Source organism: Notolepis coatsorum (genome assembly GCF_963971535.1).
Source record: "Notolepis coatsorum genome assembly, chromosome: 3".
NCBI classification, from domain to species: Eukaryota; Metazoa; Chordata; class Actinopteri; order Aulopiformes; family Paralepididae; genus Notolepis; species Notolepis coatsorum.
In genome coordinates this window covers 26,814,847-26,830,408 of record NC_140167.1, presented here as the reverse complement: position 1 = coordinate 26,830,408, position 15,562 = coordinate 26,814,847, and the positions used below count along the sequence as shown (strand labels likewise).

The 15,562-nt window shown below is 58.1% G+C and overlaps 1 protein-coding gene across 3 annotated transcripts in view; it reads left to right on the top strand.

Moving 5' to 3' along the window:
* LOC311224961 (palmitoyltransferase ZDHHC14-like) overlaps positions 1–13,572 on the top strand; it is a 149,817-nt gene extending 136,245 nt beyond the window's left edge. For 2 of the 3 annotated variants that reach the window (XM_084310125.1, XM_084310126.1), the window contains exon 10: positions 12,115–13,572. In XM_084310125.1, the coding sequence (XP_084166251.1) occupies positions 12,115–12,615 (501 nt within the window). In that variant the 3' untranslated portion in view covers positions 12,616–13,572. The remainder of the gene's footprint in view (positions 1–12,114) is intronic. The other variant, XM_084310127.1, reaches the window with a different exon arrangement.
* The last annotated feature ends 1,990 nt before the right edge of the window (positions 13,573–15,562 follow it).

The window sequence follows — 15,562 nt, the reverse complement described above, 5'->3', positions numbered from 1 at the left end:
CTCCCTGCCCCCCCGTCTCCTAGTTCCTCCTCCGCTCCCTGCCTCACGTCTCCTAGTTCCTCCTCCGCTCCCTGCCTCACGTCTCCTAGTTCCTCCTCCGCTCCCTGCCTCACGTCTCCTAGTTCCTCCTCCGCTCCCTGCCCCCCGTCTCCCAGTTCCTCCTCCGCTCCCTGCCCCCTGCGTCTCCTAGTTCCTCCTCCGCTCCCTGCCCCTCGTCTCCTAGTTCCTCCTCCGCTCCCTGCCCCTCGTCTCCTAGTTCCTCCTCCGCTCCCTGCCCGCGTCTCCTAGTTCCTCCTCCGCTCCCTGCCCCTCGTCTCCTAGTTCCTCCTCCGCTCCCTGCCCCCTCGTCTCCTAGTTCCTCCTCCGCTCCCTGCCCCCTCGTCTCCTAGTTCCTCCTCCGCTCCCTGCCCCTCGTCTCCTAGTTCCTCCTCCGCTCCCTGCCCCCTCGTCTCCTAGTTCCTCCTCCGCTCCCTGCCCGCGTCTCCCAGTTCCTCCTCCGCTCCCTGCCCCTCGTCTCCTAGTTCCTCCTCCGCTCCCTGCCCCCTCGTCTCCTAGTTCCTCCTCCGCTCCCTGCCCTCGTCTCCTAGTTCCTCCTCCGCTCCCTGCCCCCTCGTCTCCTAGTTCCTCCTCCGCTCCCTGCCCCCCCGTCTCCTAGTTCCTCCTCCGCTCCCTGCCCGCGTCTCCTAGTTCCTCCTCCGCTCCCTGCCCCCACGTCTCCTAGTTCCTCCTCCGCTCCCTGCCCACGTCTCCTAGTTCCTCCTCCGCTCCCTGCCTCACGTCTCCTAGTTCCTCCTCCGCTCCCTGCCCCCACGTCTCCTAGTTCCTCCTCCGCTCCCTGCCCCCCGTCTCCTAGTTCCTCCTCCGCTCCCTGCCTCACGTCTCCTAGTTCCTCCTCCGCTCCCTGCCCCCCCGTCTCCTAGTTCCTCCTCCGCTCCCTGCCTCACGTCTCCTAGTTCCTCCTCCGCTCCCTGCCCCCCCCGTCTCCTAGTTCCTCCTCCGCTCCCTGCCTCACGTCTCCTAGTTCCTCCTCCGCTCCCTGCCCCCTTCGTCTCCTAGTTCCTCCTCCGCTCCCTGCCCCCCGTCTCCTAGTTCCTCCTCCGCTCCCTGCCCGCGTCTCCTAGTTCCTCCTCCGCTCCCTGCCCCTCGTCTCCTAGTTCCTCCTCCGCTCCCTGCCCCTCGTCTCCTAGTTCCTCCTCCGCTCCCTGCCCGCGTCTCCTAGTTCCTCCTCCGCTCCCTGCCCCTCGTCTCCTAGTTCCTCCTCCGCTCCCTGCCCCCTCGTCTCCTAGTTCCTCCTCCGCTCCCTGCCCCCTCGTCTCCTAGTTCCTCCTCCGCTCCCTGCCCTCGTCTCCTAGTTCCTCCTCCGCTCCCTGCCCCCTCGTCTCCTAGTTCCTCCTCCGCTCCCTGCCCCCCCGTCTCCTAGTTCCTCCTCCGCTCCCTGCCCGCGTCTCCTAGTTCCTCCTCCGCTCCCTGCCCCCGCGTCTCCTAGTTCCTCCTCCGCTCCCTGCCTGCGTCTCCTAGTTCCTCCTCCGCTCTCTGCCCCTCGTCTCCTAGTTCCTCCTCCGCTCCCTGCCCGCGTCTCCTAGTTCCTCCTCCGCTCCCTGCCCCCGCGTCTCCTAGTTCCTCCTCCGCTCCCTGCCTCACGTCTCCTAGTTCCTCCTCCGCTCCCTGCCCCCACGTCTCCTAGTTCCTCCTCCGCTCCCTGCCTCACGTCTCCTAGTTCCTCCTCCGCTCCCTGCCTCACGTCTCCTAGTTCCTCCTCCGCTCCCTGCCCTCGTCTCCTAGTTCCTCCTCCGCTCCCTGCCCCGCGTCTCCTAGTTCCTCCTCCGCTCCCTGCCTGCGTCTCCTAGTTCCTCCTCCGCTCCCTGCCCCCTCGTCTCCTAGTTCCTCCTCCGCTCCCTGCCCACGTCTCCTAGTTCCTCCTCCGCTCCCTGCCCTCGTCTCCTAGTTCCTCCTCCGCTCCCTGCCCTCGTCTCCTAGTTCCTCCTCCGCTCCCTGCCTGCGTCTCCTAGTTCCTCCTCCGCTCCCTGCCCTCGTCTCCTAGTTCCTCCTCCGCTCCCTGCCTCACGTCTCCTAGTTCCTCCTCCGCTCCCTGCCCCCGCGTCTCCTAGTTCCTCCTCCGCTCCCTGCCCCGCGTCTCCTAGTTCCTCCTCCGCTCTCTGCCCCGCGTCTCCTAGTTCCTCCTCCGCTCCCTGCCCTCGTCTCCTAGTTCCTCCTCCGCTCCCTGCCCTCGTCTCCTAGTTCCTCCTCCGCTCCCTGCCCTCGTCTCCTAGTTCCTCCTCCGCTCCCTGCCCTCGTCTCCTAGTTCCTCCTCCGCTCCCTGCCCGCGTCTCCTAGTTCCTCCTCCGCTCCCTGCCCTCGTCTCCTAGTTCCTCCTCCGCTCCCTGCCCTCGTCTCCCAGTTCCTCCTCCGCTCCCTGCCCCTCGTCTCCTAGTTCCTCCTCCGCTCCCTGCCCTCGTCTCCTAGTTCCTCCTCCGCTCCCTGCCCCTCGTCTCCTAGTTCCTCCTCCGCTCCCTGCCCTCGTCTCCCAGTTCCTCCTCCGCTCCCTGCCCTCGTCTCCTAGTTCCTCCTCCGCTCCCTGCCCCTCGTCTCCTAGTTCCTCCTCCGCTCCCTGCCCCCCGTCTCCTAGTTCCTCCTCCGCTCCCTGCCTGCGTCTCCTAGTTCCTCCTCCGCTCCCTGCCCCCGCGTCTCCTAGTTCCTCCTCCGCTCCCTGCCCTCGTCTCCTAGTTCCTCCTCCGCTCCCTGCCCCCTCGTCTCCTAGTTCCTCCTCCGCTCCCTGCCCTCGTCTCCCAGTTCCTCCTCCGCTCCCTGCCCCCTCGTCTCCTAGTTCCTCCTCCGCTCCCTGCCCCTCGTCTCCTAGTTCCTCCTCCGCTCCCTGCCCCCGCGTCTCCTAGTTCCTCCTCCGCTCCCTGCCCTCGTCTCCTAGTTCCTCCTCCGCTCCCTGCCCTCGTCTCCTAGTTCCTCCTCCGCTCCCTGCCCCTCGTCTCCTAGTTCCTCCTCCGCTCCCTGCCCGCGTCTCCTAGTTCCTCCTCCGCTCCCTGCCCCTCGTCTCCTAGTTCCTCCTCCGCTCCCTGCCCCCTCGTCTCCTAGTTCCTCCTCCGCTCCCTGCCCCCTCGTCTCCTAGTTCCTCCTCCGCTCCCTGCCCTCGTCTCCTAGTTCCTCCTCCGCTCCCTGCCCCCTCGTCTCCTAGTTCCTCCTCCGCTCCCTGCCCCCCCGTCTCCTAGTTCCTCCTCCGCTCCCTGCCCGCGTCTCCTAGTTCCTCCTCCGCTCCCTGCCCCCGCGTCTCCTAGTTCCTCCTCCGCTCCCTGCCTGCGTCTCCTAGTTCCTCCTCCGCTCTCTGCCCCTCGTCTCCTAGTTCCTCCTCCGCTCCCTGCCCGCGTCTCCTAGTTCCTCCTCCGCTCCCTGCCTCACGTCTCCTAGTTCCTCCTCCGCTCCCTGCCCCCTCGTCTCCTAGTTCCTCCTCCGCTCCCTGCCCCCACGTCTCCTAGTTCCTCCTCCGCTCCCTGCCTCACGTCTCCTAGTTCCTCCTCCGCTCCCTGCCTCACGTCTCCTAGTTCCTCCTCCGCTCCCTGCCCTCGTCTCCCAGTTCCTCCTCCGCTCCCTGCCCCGCGTCTCCTAGTTCCTCCTCCGCTCCCTGCCCCCTCGTCTCCTAGTTCCTCCTCCGCTCCCTGCCCACGTCTCCTAGTTCCTCCTCCGCTCCCTGCCCTCGTCTCCTAGTTCCTCCTCCGCTCCCTGCCCTCGTCTCCTAGTTCCTCCTCCGCTCCCTGCCTGCGTCTCCTAGTTCCTCCTCCGCTCCCTGCCCTCGTCTCCTAGTTCCTCCTCCGCTCCCTGCCCTCGTCTCCTAGTTCCTCCTCCGCTCCCTGCCCTCGTCTCCTAGTTCCTCCTCCGCTCCCTGCCTGCGTCTCCTAGTTCCTCCTCCGCTCCCTGCCCTCGTCTCCTAGTTCCTCATCCGCTCCCTGCCCCTCGTCTCCTAGTTCCTCCTCCGCTCCCTGCCCCGCGTCTCCTAGTTCCTCCTCCGCTCTCTGCCCCGCGTCTCCTAGTTCCTCCTCCGCTCCCTGCCCTCGTCTCCTAGTTCCTCCTCCGCTCCCTGCCCTCGTCTCCTAGTTCCTCCTCCGCTCCCTGCCCTCGTCTCCTAGTTCCTCCTCCGCTCCCTGCCCTCGTCTCCTAGTTCCTCCTCCGCTCCCTGCCCGCGTCTCCTAGTTCCTCCTCCGCTCCCTGCCCGCGTCTCCTAGTTCCTCCTCCGCTCCCTGCCCGCGTCTCCTAGTTCCTCCTCCGCTCCCTGCCCTCGTCTCCTAGTTCCTCCTCCGCTCCCTGCCCTCGTCTCCCAGTTCCTCCTCCGCTCCCTGCCCTCGTCTCCTAGTTCCTCCTCCGCTCCCTGCCCCTCGTCTCCTAGTTCCTCCTCCGCTCCCTGCCCTCGTCTCCTAGTTCCTCCTCCGCTCCCTGCCCCTCGTCTCCTAGTTCCTCCTCCGCTCCCTGCCCTCGTCTCCCAGTTCCTCCTCCGCTCCCTGCCCTCGTCTCCTAGTTCCTCCTCCGCTCCCTGCCCCTCGTCTCCTAGTTCCTCCTCCGCTCCCTGCCCCCCGTCTCCTAGTTCCTCCTCCGCTCCCTGCCCCCCCGTCTCCTAGTTCCTCCTCCGCTCCCTGCCCCCGCGTCTCCTAGTTCCTCCTCCGCTCCCTGCCCTCGTCTCCTAGTTCCTCCTCCGCTCCCTGCCCCCTCGTCTCCTAGTTCCTCCTCCGCTCCCTGCCCTCGTCTCCCAGTTCCTCCTCCGCTCCCTGCCCCTCGTCTCCTAGTTCCTCCTCCGCTCCCTGCCCCCTCGTCTCCTAGTTCCTCCTCCGCTCCCTGCCCTCGTCTCCCAGTTCCTCCTCCGCTCCCTGCCCCCTCGTCTCCTAGTTCCTCCTCCGCTCCCTGCCCCTCGTCTCCTAGTTCCTCCTCCGCTCCCTGCCCCTGCGTCTCCTAGTTCCTCCTCCGCTCCCTGCCCTCGTCTCCTAGTTCCTCCTCCGCTCCCTGCCCTCGTCTCCTAGTTCCTCCTCCGCTCCCTGCCCCCGCGTCTCCTAGTTCCTCCTCCGCTCCCTGCCCCCCGTCTCCTAGTTCCTCCTCCGCTCCCTGCCTCACGTCTCCTAGTTCCTCCTCCGCTCCCTGCCCCCCCGTCTCCTAGTTCCTCCTCCGCTCCCTGCCTCACGTCTCCTAGTTCCTCCTCCGCTCCCTGCCCCCCGTCTCCTAGTTCCTCCTCCGCTCCCTGCCTCACGTCTCCTAGTTCCTCCTCCGCTCCCTGCCCCCTTCGTCTCCTAGTTCCTCCTCCGCTCCCTGCCCCCCGTCTCCTAGTTCCTCCTCCGCTCCCTGCCTCACGTCTCCTAGTTCCTCCTCCGCTCCCTGCCCCTCGTCTCCTAGTTCCTCCTCCGCTCCCTGCCCGCGTCTCCTAGTTCCTCCTCCGCTCCCTGCCCCCTCGTCTCCTAGTTCCTCCTCCGCTCCCTGCCCCCTCGTCTCCTAGTTCCTCCTCCGCTCCCTGCCCCTCGTCTCCTAGTTCCTCCTCCGCTCCCTGCCCCCTCGTCTCCTAGTTCCTCCTCCGCTCCCTGCCCGCGTCTCCCAGTTCCTCCTCCGCTCCCTGCCCCTCGTCTCCTAGTTCCTCCTCCGCTCCCTGCCCCTCGTCTCCTAGTTCCTCCTCCGCTCCCTGCCCCCTCGTCTCCTAGTTCCTCCTCCGCTCCCTGCCCTCGTCTCCTAGTTCCTCCTCCGCTCCCTGCCCCCTCGTCTCCTAGTTCCTCCTCCGCTCCCTGCCCCCCCGTCTCCTAGTTCCTCCTCCGCTCCCTGCCCTCGTCTCCTAGTTCCTCCTCCGCTCCCTGCCCCTCGTCTCCTAGTTCCTCCTCCGCTCCCTGCCCCCGCGTCTCCTAGTTCCTCCTCCGCTCCCTGCCCGCGTCTCCTAGTTCCTCCTCCGCTCCCTGCCCACGTCTCCTAGTTCCTCCTCCGCTCCCTGCCCCCGCGTCTCCTAGTTCCTCCTCCGCTCCCTGCCCGCGTCTCCTAGTTCCTCCTCCGCTCCCTGCCCCCGCGTCTCCTAGTTCCTCCTCCGCTCCCCGCGTCTCCTAGTTCCTCCTCCGCTCCCTGCGTCTCCTAGTTCCTCCTCCGCTCCCTGCCTCACGTCTCCTAGTTCCTCCTCCGCTCCCTGCCTCACGTCTCCTAGTTCCTCCTCCGCTCCCTGCCTGCGTCTCCTAGTTCCTCCTCCGCTCCCCGCGTCTCCTAGTTCCTCCTCCGCTCCCTGCGTCTCCTAGTTCCTCCTCCGCTCCCTGCCTCACGTCTCCTAGTTCCTCCTCCGCTCCCTGCCTCACGTCTCCTAGTTCCTCCTCCGCTCCCTGCCTCACGTCTCCTAGTTCCTCCTCCGCTCCCTGCCCTCGTCTCCTAGTTCCTCCTCCGCTCCCTGCCCCCCGTCTCCTAGTTCCTCCTCCGCTCCCTGCCCGCGTCTCCTAGTTCCTCCTCCGCTCCCTGCCCCCTCGTCTCCTAGTTCCTCCTCCGCTCCCTGCCCCCACGTCTCCTAGTTCCTCCTCCGCTCCCTGCCCCCTCGTCTCCTAGTTCCTCCTCCGCTCCCTGCCCTCACGTCTCCTAGTTCCTCCTCCGCTCCCTGCCCGCGTCTCCTAGTTCCTCCTCCGCTCCCTGCCCGCGTCTCCTAGTTCCTCCTCCGCTCCCTGCCCGCGTCTCCTAGTTCCTCCTCCGCTCCCTGCCCACGTCTCCTAGTTCCTCCTCCGCTCCCTGCCCCCGTCTCCTAGTTCCTCCTCCGCTCCCTGCCCGCGTCTCCTAGTTCCTCCTCCGCTCCCTGCCCCCGCGTCTCCTAGTTCCTCCTCCGCTCCCTGCCCCTCGTCTCCTAGTTCCTCCTCCGCTCCCTGCCTCACGTCTCCTAGTTCCTCCTCCGCTCCCTGCCCCCGTCTCCTAGTTCCTCCTCCGCTCCCTGCCCGCGTCTCCTAGTTCCTCCTCCGCTCCCTGCCCCTCGTCTCCTAGTTCCTCCTCCGCTCCCTGCCTCACGTCTCCTAGTTCCTCCTCCACTCCCTGCCCCGCGTCTCCTAGTTCCTCCTCCGCTCCCTGCCCGCGTCTCCTAGTTCCTCCTCCGCTCCCTGCCTCACGTCTCCCAGTTCCTCCTCCGCTCCCTGCCCCGCGTCTCCTAGTTCCTCCTCCGCTCCCTGCCCCTCGTCTCCTAGTTCCTCCTCCGCTCCCTGCCCTCGTCTCCTAGTTCCTCCTCCGCTCCCTGCCCCTCGTCTCCTAGTTCCTCCTCCGCTCCCTGCCCCTCGTCTCCTAGTTCCTCCTCCGCTCCCTGCCCCTCGTCTCCTAGTTCCTCCTCCGCTCCCTGCCCCTCGTCTCCTAGTTCCTCCTCCGCTCCCTGCCCCTCGTCTCCTAGTTCCTCCTCCGCTCCCTGCCCGCGTCTCCTAGTTCCTCCTCCGCTCCCTGCCCCTCGTCTCCTAGTTCCTCCTCCGCTCCCTGCCCCCTCGTCTCCTAGTTCCTCCTCCGCTCCCTGCCCCGCGTCTCCTAGTTCCTCATCCGCTCCCTGCCCCTCGTCTCCTAGTTCCTCCTCCGCTCCCTGCCCCTCGTCTCCTAGTTCCTCCTCCGCTCCCTGCCCCTCGTCTCCTAGTTCCTCCTCCGCTCCCTGCCCCTCGTCTCCTAGTTCCTCCTCCGCTCCCTGCCCCTCGTCTCCTAGTTCCTCCTCCGCTCCCTGCCCCTCGTCTCCTAGTTCCTCCTCCGCTCCCTGCCCCGCGTCTCCTAGTTCCTCCTCCGCTCCCTGCCCGCGTCTCCTAGTTCCTCCTCCGCTCCCTGCCCCTCGTCTCCTAGTTCCTCCTCCGCTCCCTGCCCCCTCGTCTCCTAGTTCCTCCTCCGCTCCCTGCCCCTCGTCTCCTAGTTCCTCCTCCGCTCCCTGCCCGCGTCTCCTAGTTCCTCCTCCGCTCCCTGCCCCTCGTCTCCTAGTTCCTCCTCCGCTCCCTGCCCGCGTCTCCTAGTTCCTCCTCCGCTCCCTGCCCGCGTCTCCTAGTTCCTCCTCCGCTCCCTGCCCCTCGTCTCCTAGTTCCTCCTCCGCTCCCTGCCCGCGTCTCCTAGTTCCTCCTCCGCTCCCTGCCCGCGTCTCCTAGTTCCTCCTCCGCTCCCTGCCTCACGTCTCCTAGTTCCTCCTCCGCTCCCTGCCCTCGTCTCCTAGTTCCTCCTCCGCTCCCTGCCTCACGTCTCCTAGTTCCTCCTCCGCTCCCTGCCCTCGTCTCCTAGTTCCTCATCCGCTCCCTGCCCCTCGTCTCCTAGTTCCTCCTCCGCTCCCTGCCTCACGTCTCCTAGTTCCTCCTCCGCTCCCTGCCCGCGTCTCCTAGTTCCTCCTCCGCTCCCTGCCTCACGTCTCCTAGTTCCTCCTCCGCTCCCTGCCCGCGTCTCCTAGTTCCTCCTCCGCTCCCTGCCCGCGTCTCCCAGTTCCTCCACCGTGCGGCGTGGAGTGGCGCGGCATGTGCCGATACGACAAACCCACCCTTTTTACCACAACGGCCAGAGTGAATCAATATTTAGTCGCCTGTTTTTTTTTCCATTTGTAGTTGCTCCATAATAACACATGACATTGTCGGCTGAATAGGGGGAAAAGTAGGCTACCATTGGTGACGTGAGAAATACTGGACAGAAGTAGAGTAGTTTCCTGTTTCTCTGGAGCAGATCCAACCCTACTTCCTGTGTCCCTGGTGCTGCTAAGCCTTTGCAGGCGTTTACAGTCGAGGTTCAACTCATCTGTGGCCAACTCCCCAGCTCGGTGGACGGCTCCGTCTGGGCCGGCAGGAGCATGTTGCCCCGGGGAGCTGCCTCCCAGCTGCCAGGACAGCTTTCCTGGCCTTTTCCTTTCCTTATTTTATACACACACACACACACAGTCACGCGCACACACACACACACACACACACACACATACACATACACACGCACATATATATATATATAAAGACTCAGAGGACAGACTTATCTCTTGTGCCCCTCAATCTTGACTACATGTCTGTATTTCCATCATTGTGAGTGAAGAAGAAGAGCACATCTTTATCAAAACAATACAAATAAAATAGAAATACACAATACCTACATATAAAGGTATGAAAGTCTGCTTTATTTCCCTCTCCGCCAGACGTGAACCTAACGGACAGCAGGAGACGGCGTAGGTTTAAGGGAACACTCAACAATATCTGTCTGTCCTCTCCGGACCCTACGTATATAAATCCAGTCAATTGTGTCTCTGTCTCTTTGGTCCCAGGGGCCAGCAGGTAGCGGAGGTGTTTTTTTCAGACCAGCAGAAACGGTCCAGCCAGTCATCACCTGTCCTGCAGGCACCCTAACCCCCCATTTACATGGAGAACAGTAGTAGTAGAAAAGCCCATTTCTGTAGCGGCAGCCCTGGCCAGAGACGGCTCTGCAACATCCCAGGCAACGAGCTGAAGTCTGTTTTATCCTCTGGATTCAAATAAACGATGGCCCTTAATGAGCGATAATGATTGTGAAGATAATGTTTGCAATTATGGTGGTGGGCCGCTTTCTGTGTAAACAGGCAAAGTCATGATTTAAGCGAATTCTAAGTGTGGTGGAAAGATGGCCCCTCTCTCAAGCAGACCTTGCCCCTGTTGTGTCACCGCTGGCCAGTCCAAAAGGCAACGAGAGGGTCGACCCAATACTGCGTGGCTTGTTATCCACCAGGATTAGGCCGTTGATAAGTCTGGGTTTATATCAGCCGGTCTGTATTTCTGCCTGTATTGCTGTACCGTGCTGAGTCAGTCTTGTTAGGGATGTTTTTAGAGAGGGGGCGATTCCTCCCCTTCCTCTTATTGTGCGGCGGGGGCGGGGGGGATGCTATGTACAGTGTTCCTCAAAAGCTCCTTTGTTTCTAGGTCTACAGTAGGTGGCAACGTACGGAGAACAGTGTCCCTTTTTCCTCCTTCATCTGAATGCCCGCCCCTTGTCTCTGCCATACCAAAGAATTGACAGGGAGCAAGACTAGGCTGCCATACCAAAAATCAATTCAAGTAATTTATTTATAAAGCACATTTAAAAAGAGCCAACAAGCCAAGTGCTGTACAGTCAAAAGCATAAAACAAATGACAAAGTACAATATAGCACATAGGACAATAGTGGGACACTAGACATTATTTATTTACTATAGTACAATGAAGCAACCTACAGGTTAATGGAACACAAAGGACAATGCGGCACAGGGGACCATAGAACACAAGCACAGATACAAGGGGGAAGGGGCAGGATAAATAGCATGGGAGTGTGTGAGTTAGGGTGTGGGGAAATCAGGGTTTACTGAAGGCTATGGAGTAAAAGTGTGTTTTTAGTCTGGGCTTAAATGTCTCCAGCGAGGGGGCAGTTCTGATCTCCAGAGGTAGCTGGTTCCACAGCTTGGGGGCCACGGCCTTGAAAGAGCGATTGCCTCTCTTTTTGAGTCTGGTGCGGGGAGGAGAATCTTAGTGACCTGGGTGCTGAGTAGGGGGTTATGAGCTCTTTAATGTAAAGGTGCGCTGCACCCGATAGTGCCCCAGGAGGAGGATTTTGAAGTTTATCCTACGTATATATGGGACTGGGAGCCAGTAGGGAGGCTAGAACTGGTGTGGTGTTCTCTCTCTTTCTGGTGCCGGTAAGGAACCTAGCTGCAGAGTGATGGACCATTTGAAGGCGGGACATGGCTGCTTGACTAATGCCGATTTTTGTGATGTTGCAGAGTTGGAAAAAGCTGGATTTTACTATGGCATTTACCTGCTGATCGAATTTTAGCTCTGGGTCGATTACACCCAGGCTCTTGAGGTGGGTGGAAAGTTGTCCTAGGCTATTGGAGAGTGTTTTGGTGGAGGAGGGGGGGGGCGAACAAAATGATCTCCGTTTTGTTCTCGTTGAGCTGAAGGAAGTTGTGGGCCATCCAGCTTTTTATGTCCCAGAGACAGTCTTTAAGGGAGGTTAGCTGTGTCAGAGGGGTTGATGGTAAGGTACATTTTGAGAGTCATCAGCATAAAAATGGTATGAGATGTGTTTCTGGATGATTTTGGCTAGGGGGAGCATGTAAATGGAGTATGGGGGCCAGAATGGAACCTTGGGGGACCCCATAAGGTAGACTAGCTGTAGGGGACGAGTGTCCACCCAAACTGACCGAAAAGGAGTGGTCGCTCAGGTAGGATGCAAACCAGTTCATACCAAACATCTGACGGGGAGGTAAGACTAGGCTGCCCTGGGTGCATGTGTGTTATTGTACCTCACTCACTCATCATCTGAGCAGCCTGAAGACTGGCCCCTTCAGGATGTGGATCTGTGTAAATGCCATGGACAAGGTTTGTGTCACTGCTTAGGTCAAGTTTATTTTTCAGACATTGACTTGGAAATAAGCCAAGCTCCCTCATAAACCACTCGACAGGTGGAAGAGATAAGACACACGATAAGAGTGAGAATAAACTCTTTTATTGTCTTAAGTGCAACTTCTGTTTCATTCAGATGCATATCTCTGAGGCTGGTGTGACTGTGACGGATGGGACAGGATGCGAGGCTCCGATCCAAGGAGACGGTGGGGAGAGGGAATTGTCCAGTATTGTATTCTTTTCACATGGCTAACGGCGGTTCCCTCGTCGTCGCCCCTACCGATCGAGTCGATGTCCTTTTTATTCTCTCAATTTATCCGATTGCCTAATGGCATCATCAGGCTAATCTCCCTGTAGATAATGCGTGGTATTGACGAGTCCCCCCCCGTCCTAACCCGGTCACCCCGCCGCTCCGTTTACAGACGTGCCGTTTCCATTCCAAAGCTGAGCCGACGGAAATCAATAGTTGTGAGTCTGACTTAATTGCCCCTGTGTTTCAACTCTATTGACGTGCTCTCTCGGTCTCCGCTGGGCCAGACGAACGAGCAGGCGGGGGGCTTTTCTGGTGCGACTCTGCATTCCGACACGGTTCACTAACATCTTATTTCTCTCTCCCTTCAATCACCTCTCTTATTTCTTCTCCACCTGTCTCCTATTCTGTTCCCCTCCGCTATACTTTCCCTACCACCCTTCTACCCTCATTTGTTCAATGCCACTCTCCTGCTTCCTCTCTCCGTCCTTCAATCCATCTTTCTCCTCTTTCCCCCCCTCCTTCCTCCTCCTCTTTCTCTCTCAGTGTGATCAAGACCAGTGCATTCAAAGCACCAAATTCGTTTTGCAGGCCGCCGCCGCGCCCCTCCTCCTCCAGCAGCAGCAGCAGCAGCAGCAGCAGCAGAGCGGCGAGACGGGCATCCTAGTGGCGTCGCCCGACGACGGAGGAGGACCCCTCCCGGGCCGTGCCTCCCTCATCCTGGGAGGACCCTGCACCTCGCTCCCGCTTGGCCAGCCCACGCCGCCCACCTCCACCCCCAACCTGAGCTGCCACGAGGCCCCTGACATGCTGCCCGTCCACGGACATGCCCACCCGCACAGCCATCCACTCCAGGACCCCGGGGTACACCACCACCACCACTTCCTCACCCCAGAGGAGGCCCCCTCGCCCCCGGGCATGCTCCCCTGTGGCAGCCCCATGGGCCACAGCCACACCATGCAGCAGGCGGGCTACTACGACCCGGCCAGCCAGGACTCGCTGCACGAGGACTCGGTCCGAGGGCTGGTGAAACTCAGCTCCGTCTGACCCCGCCCCTTCCTCCTGAGGGGATCCGCCCCTTCCTCCTGAGGGGATCCGTCCGTCCCTGAAAACGCCCCCCCCCCCCCCCCCTCTCACTTCCTTTCTCTGCACCCGCACCTGTGCCAGCCTGAACGGAAGTTCCCCTCTAACACATCACAGGACCTGAACATTTCAAAGGCCGTGGTTAGAATCCAGCTGCTAGGTAAACTGAACTGAATTGACCTGAACAGAAGTGAAGCCTGTTCTCCCTCAGCCAACGTCTTGCCAAACCTGCCCACTGGACCCAGGCTTGTTCCTGGTGCGGTGGTCCTGCCCACTGGAACCAGGCTTGTTCCTGGTGCGGTGGTCCTGCCCACTGGAACCAGGCTTGTTCCTGGTGCGGTGGTCCTGCCCACTGGACCCAGGCGTGTTCCTGGTGTGGTGGTCCTGTATGAAACAGTCAGTTTTTTGTTTTTTTTATCTTCTGTAGAAGCATAACCCACTGCCCTGGATGGAGGCGTGGGAACAAATGGGAGTATAAGAGAATGTGGAAATTTTTTCTCAAAAAGGGGCAAATGGCTGTGCGTCTGCCATTTTAAAGCAAAAAGGAAATCTTTTGACAGTAAATTACTGAAAATATCTTTAATTTTTTTTTTTTGCTCTATTTCTGTCTGGAATTACGGGTCCGACAGGCCTTTTCTGTTTGTTTTTTTGTAAAATGAACTCTAGCCTACTTCACTGATGGGGACAGTGTCTTATTGCCTTTCTTACTTGGGATATTCTGGTTGGCAGTCAACACGGTGCAATCAGTAACTACAGTTGATGTCGCATATCATGCATCTTTTTCTACGTTCCATGTTTAAAAGAAGATGAAAGACAGTATAGTGGTATGCCACGCCATGTTGTTTTTTTCGTTTTTATTTTTTTTTTATTTCTCCAAATTGTTATTTCCTGTGGATATTAATAAAATCTCACCTTTTTATTGGACAAGGTTGGATGTTTGGCAAACAATTGTTTAAATAAAACTTATGGTTGGGAAGAAGTTGAGAAGAATGAAAAAACAAAGGAAATCTTTAGTTTATGGTCGGGCGAACAAGAATCCAGGTCCAGACACAACTGTAAAAGGCTTTATTTGGAGGGAAACACTCAAACATGGTGTTTTTAACCCTTTCACTACCACACTACAAATGCTTAACCCTTTAACTACCACACTACAAAGGGTTAACGCTTTCACTACCGCACTACAGATGGTTAACCCTTTCACTACCACACTACAGAAGGTTTACCCTTTCACTACCACAATACAGGTTTACCCTTTCACTACCACACTACAGATGGTTAACCCTTTCACTACCACACTACATAAGGTTTACCCTTTCACTACCACACCGTCTGTAGTGTTGTAGTGAAAGGTTAACCTTCTGTAGTGTGGTAGTGAAAGGGTTAATGTGCTCTCTGCCCTCCAAATTAAAGGCTGCATTTTTTTCCCCTTAAAACAATCTGCACCAAGAACAAGTTAACTCGTTATTGCCCGCCATGCGTTCAGCGCTAACAACGAGTTAACTCGTTTTTGGGATCGTTATTTCGTTTATTCGCTATATCTATTCATAATTCATGGCTGCAGACCCTTCAGACCCTGTCTGAGCTGGCAGACGGTCAACACCGGCCTCTACTGCCTTGCGGAGCTAAATTGCACTCCATTGGAAATGGTCTGGTGTGCTACGAGGGCCATTTCATGTATGCACGAGGAGATGTAATAATGATAATCTAGCGTTGATTTCAGGATGATTAGATAACACTCAAATGCCTTTTTCTCGTCTTTTCCTGGAATTACTCAGAATCACCCAAACCATACTCATATTCAAAACGGAAATGTACGGATGAAAAAACAATCTGTTTTTTGCATGTTGACCAGAAGCAACTCACTGACAGTTGACGGCGTTATTAGATCCATAGTTATAATATAAAATATAGTTTTAGGACTCGCAAGTCTGGCATTCTAAAACTATCCATTGAATAAAGACCTGGCGCTGAAGGGGGATCAGCGCCCCCTGCTGCTGGCGGTCAATGTGTTAAGGTTGGATGTTTCTTGTATCTAAGAGGACATGGAGTCAGACATGGTGGGTCATGTGTTGCTTGCTGACATCACAGTTTCCTGTCTAAAGGATCCTGTGATGGACATTAAAAAGACAACAGTGTATGAATGAAACTAGCTCAGAGGTTACCTCGGTTAAGCCCAGTTTCAATTTCCATGTAGTCTCTTGTGTCTCGTCTCGACCACCGGCCACTAAATAGAGTTATAGATCAAAATAAGAGCTCGCTCTTTGTTGCTGATGCGTGTTTGTGCACTGAGTAGGGTGATCTGTGGGCTATTTAAAACAGGAAGCACAATTCCTATAGCCACATGAACTAGCTATTTTTAGCAAATGCCATCAGAGACTGTGGTTTATTGAAATACTGTGTTAGTTGTCCTTAAGGCTATTTTCACAGACCGTTGGATGTAGTAAGTGGAAAGGATGGACCAAAGCAGGCTGTCGATTACAAATATTTCTTTATCATCTAGTGCCACCTAGTGGTCGTTGAATGGGGAAAATGCACCTCCGGGTGTCTTTTTAATACCATGGATTTGAACCATCCCAGTCAGATGCGGCATTTCACACTTCATCACTGTGTACAATATGTTAAGACATTGGATACAGGAATGATAATACTAATACATTTATTTGAAATTAAATGATTTATACATACGTTAGATTCTTACGTATAATTTACAACAAGAGGAATAGGCATCGCAATATACAAGTCTGAGAAGAACATAATTGTCATTCATGATTAGAGCAGGCCACATCAATGTTCTGCTGCAGAGACGACAGAAGCTGGGGATGGATGGAAGGGTCAAAGGTTGTTACTAATGCAAGGTTGGACCATGGATGAAATAGAAAACATTAGAACCTAACTGCCATCTCTTGCATAA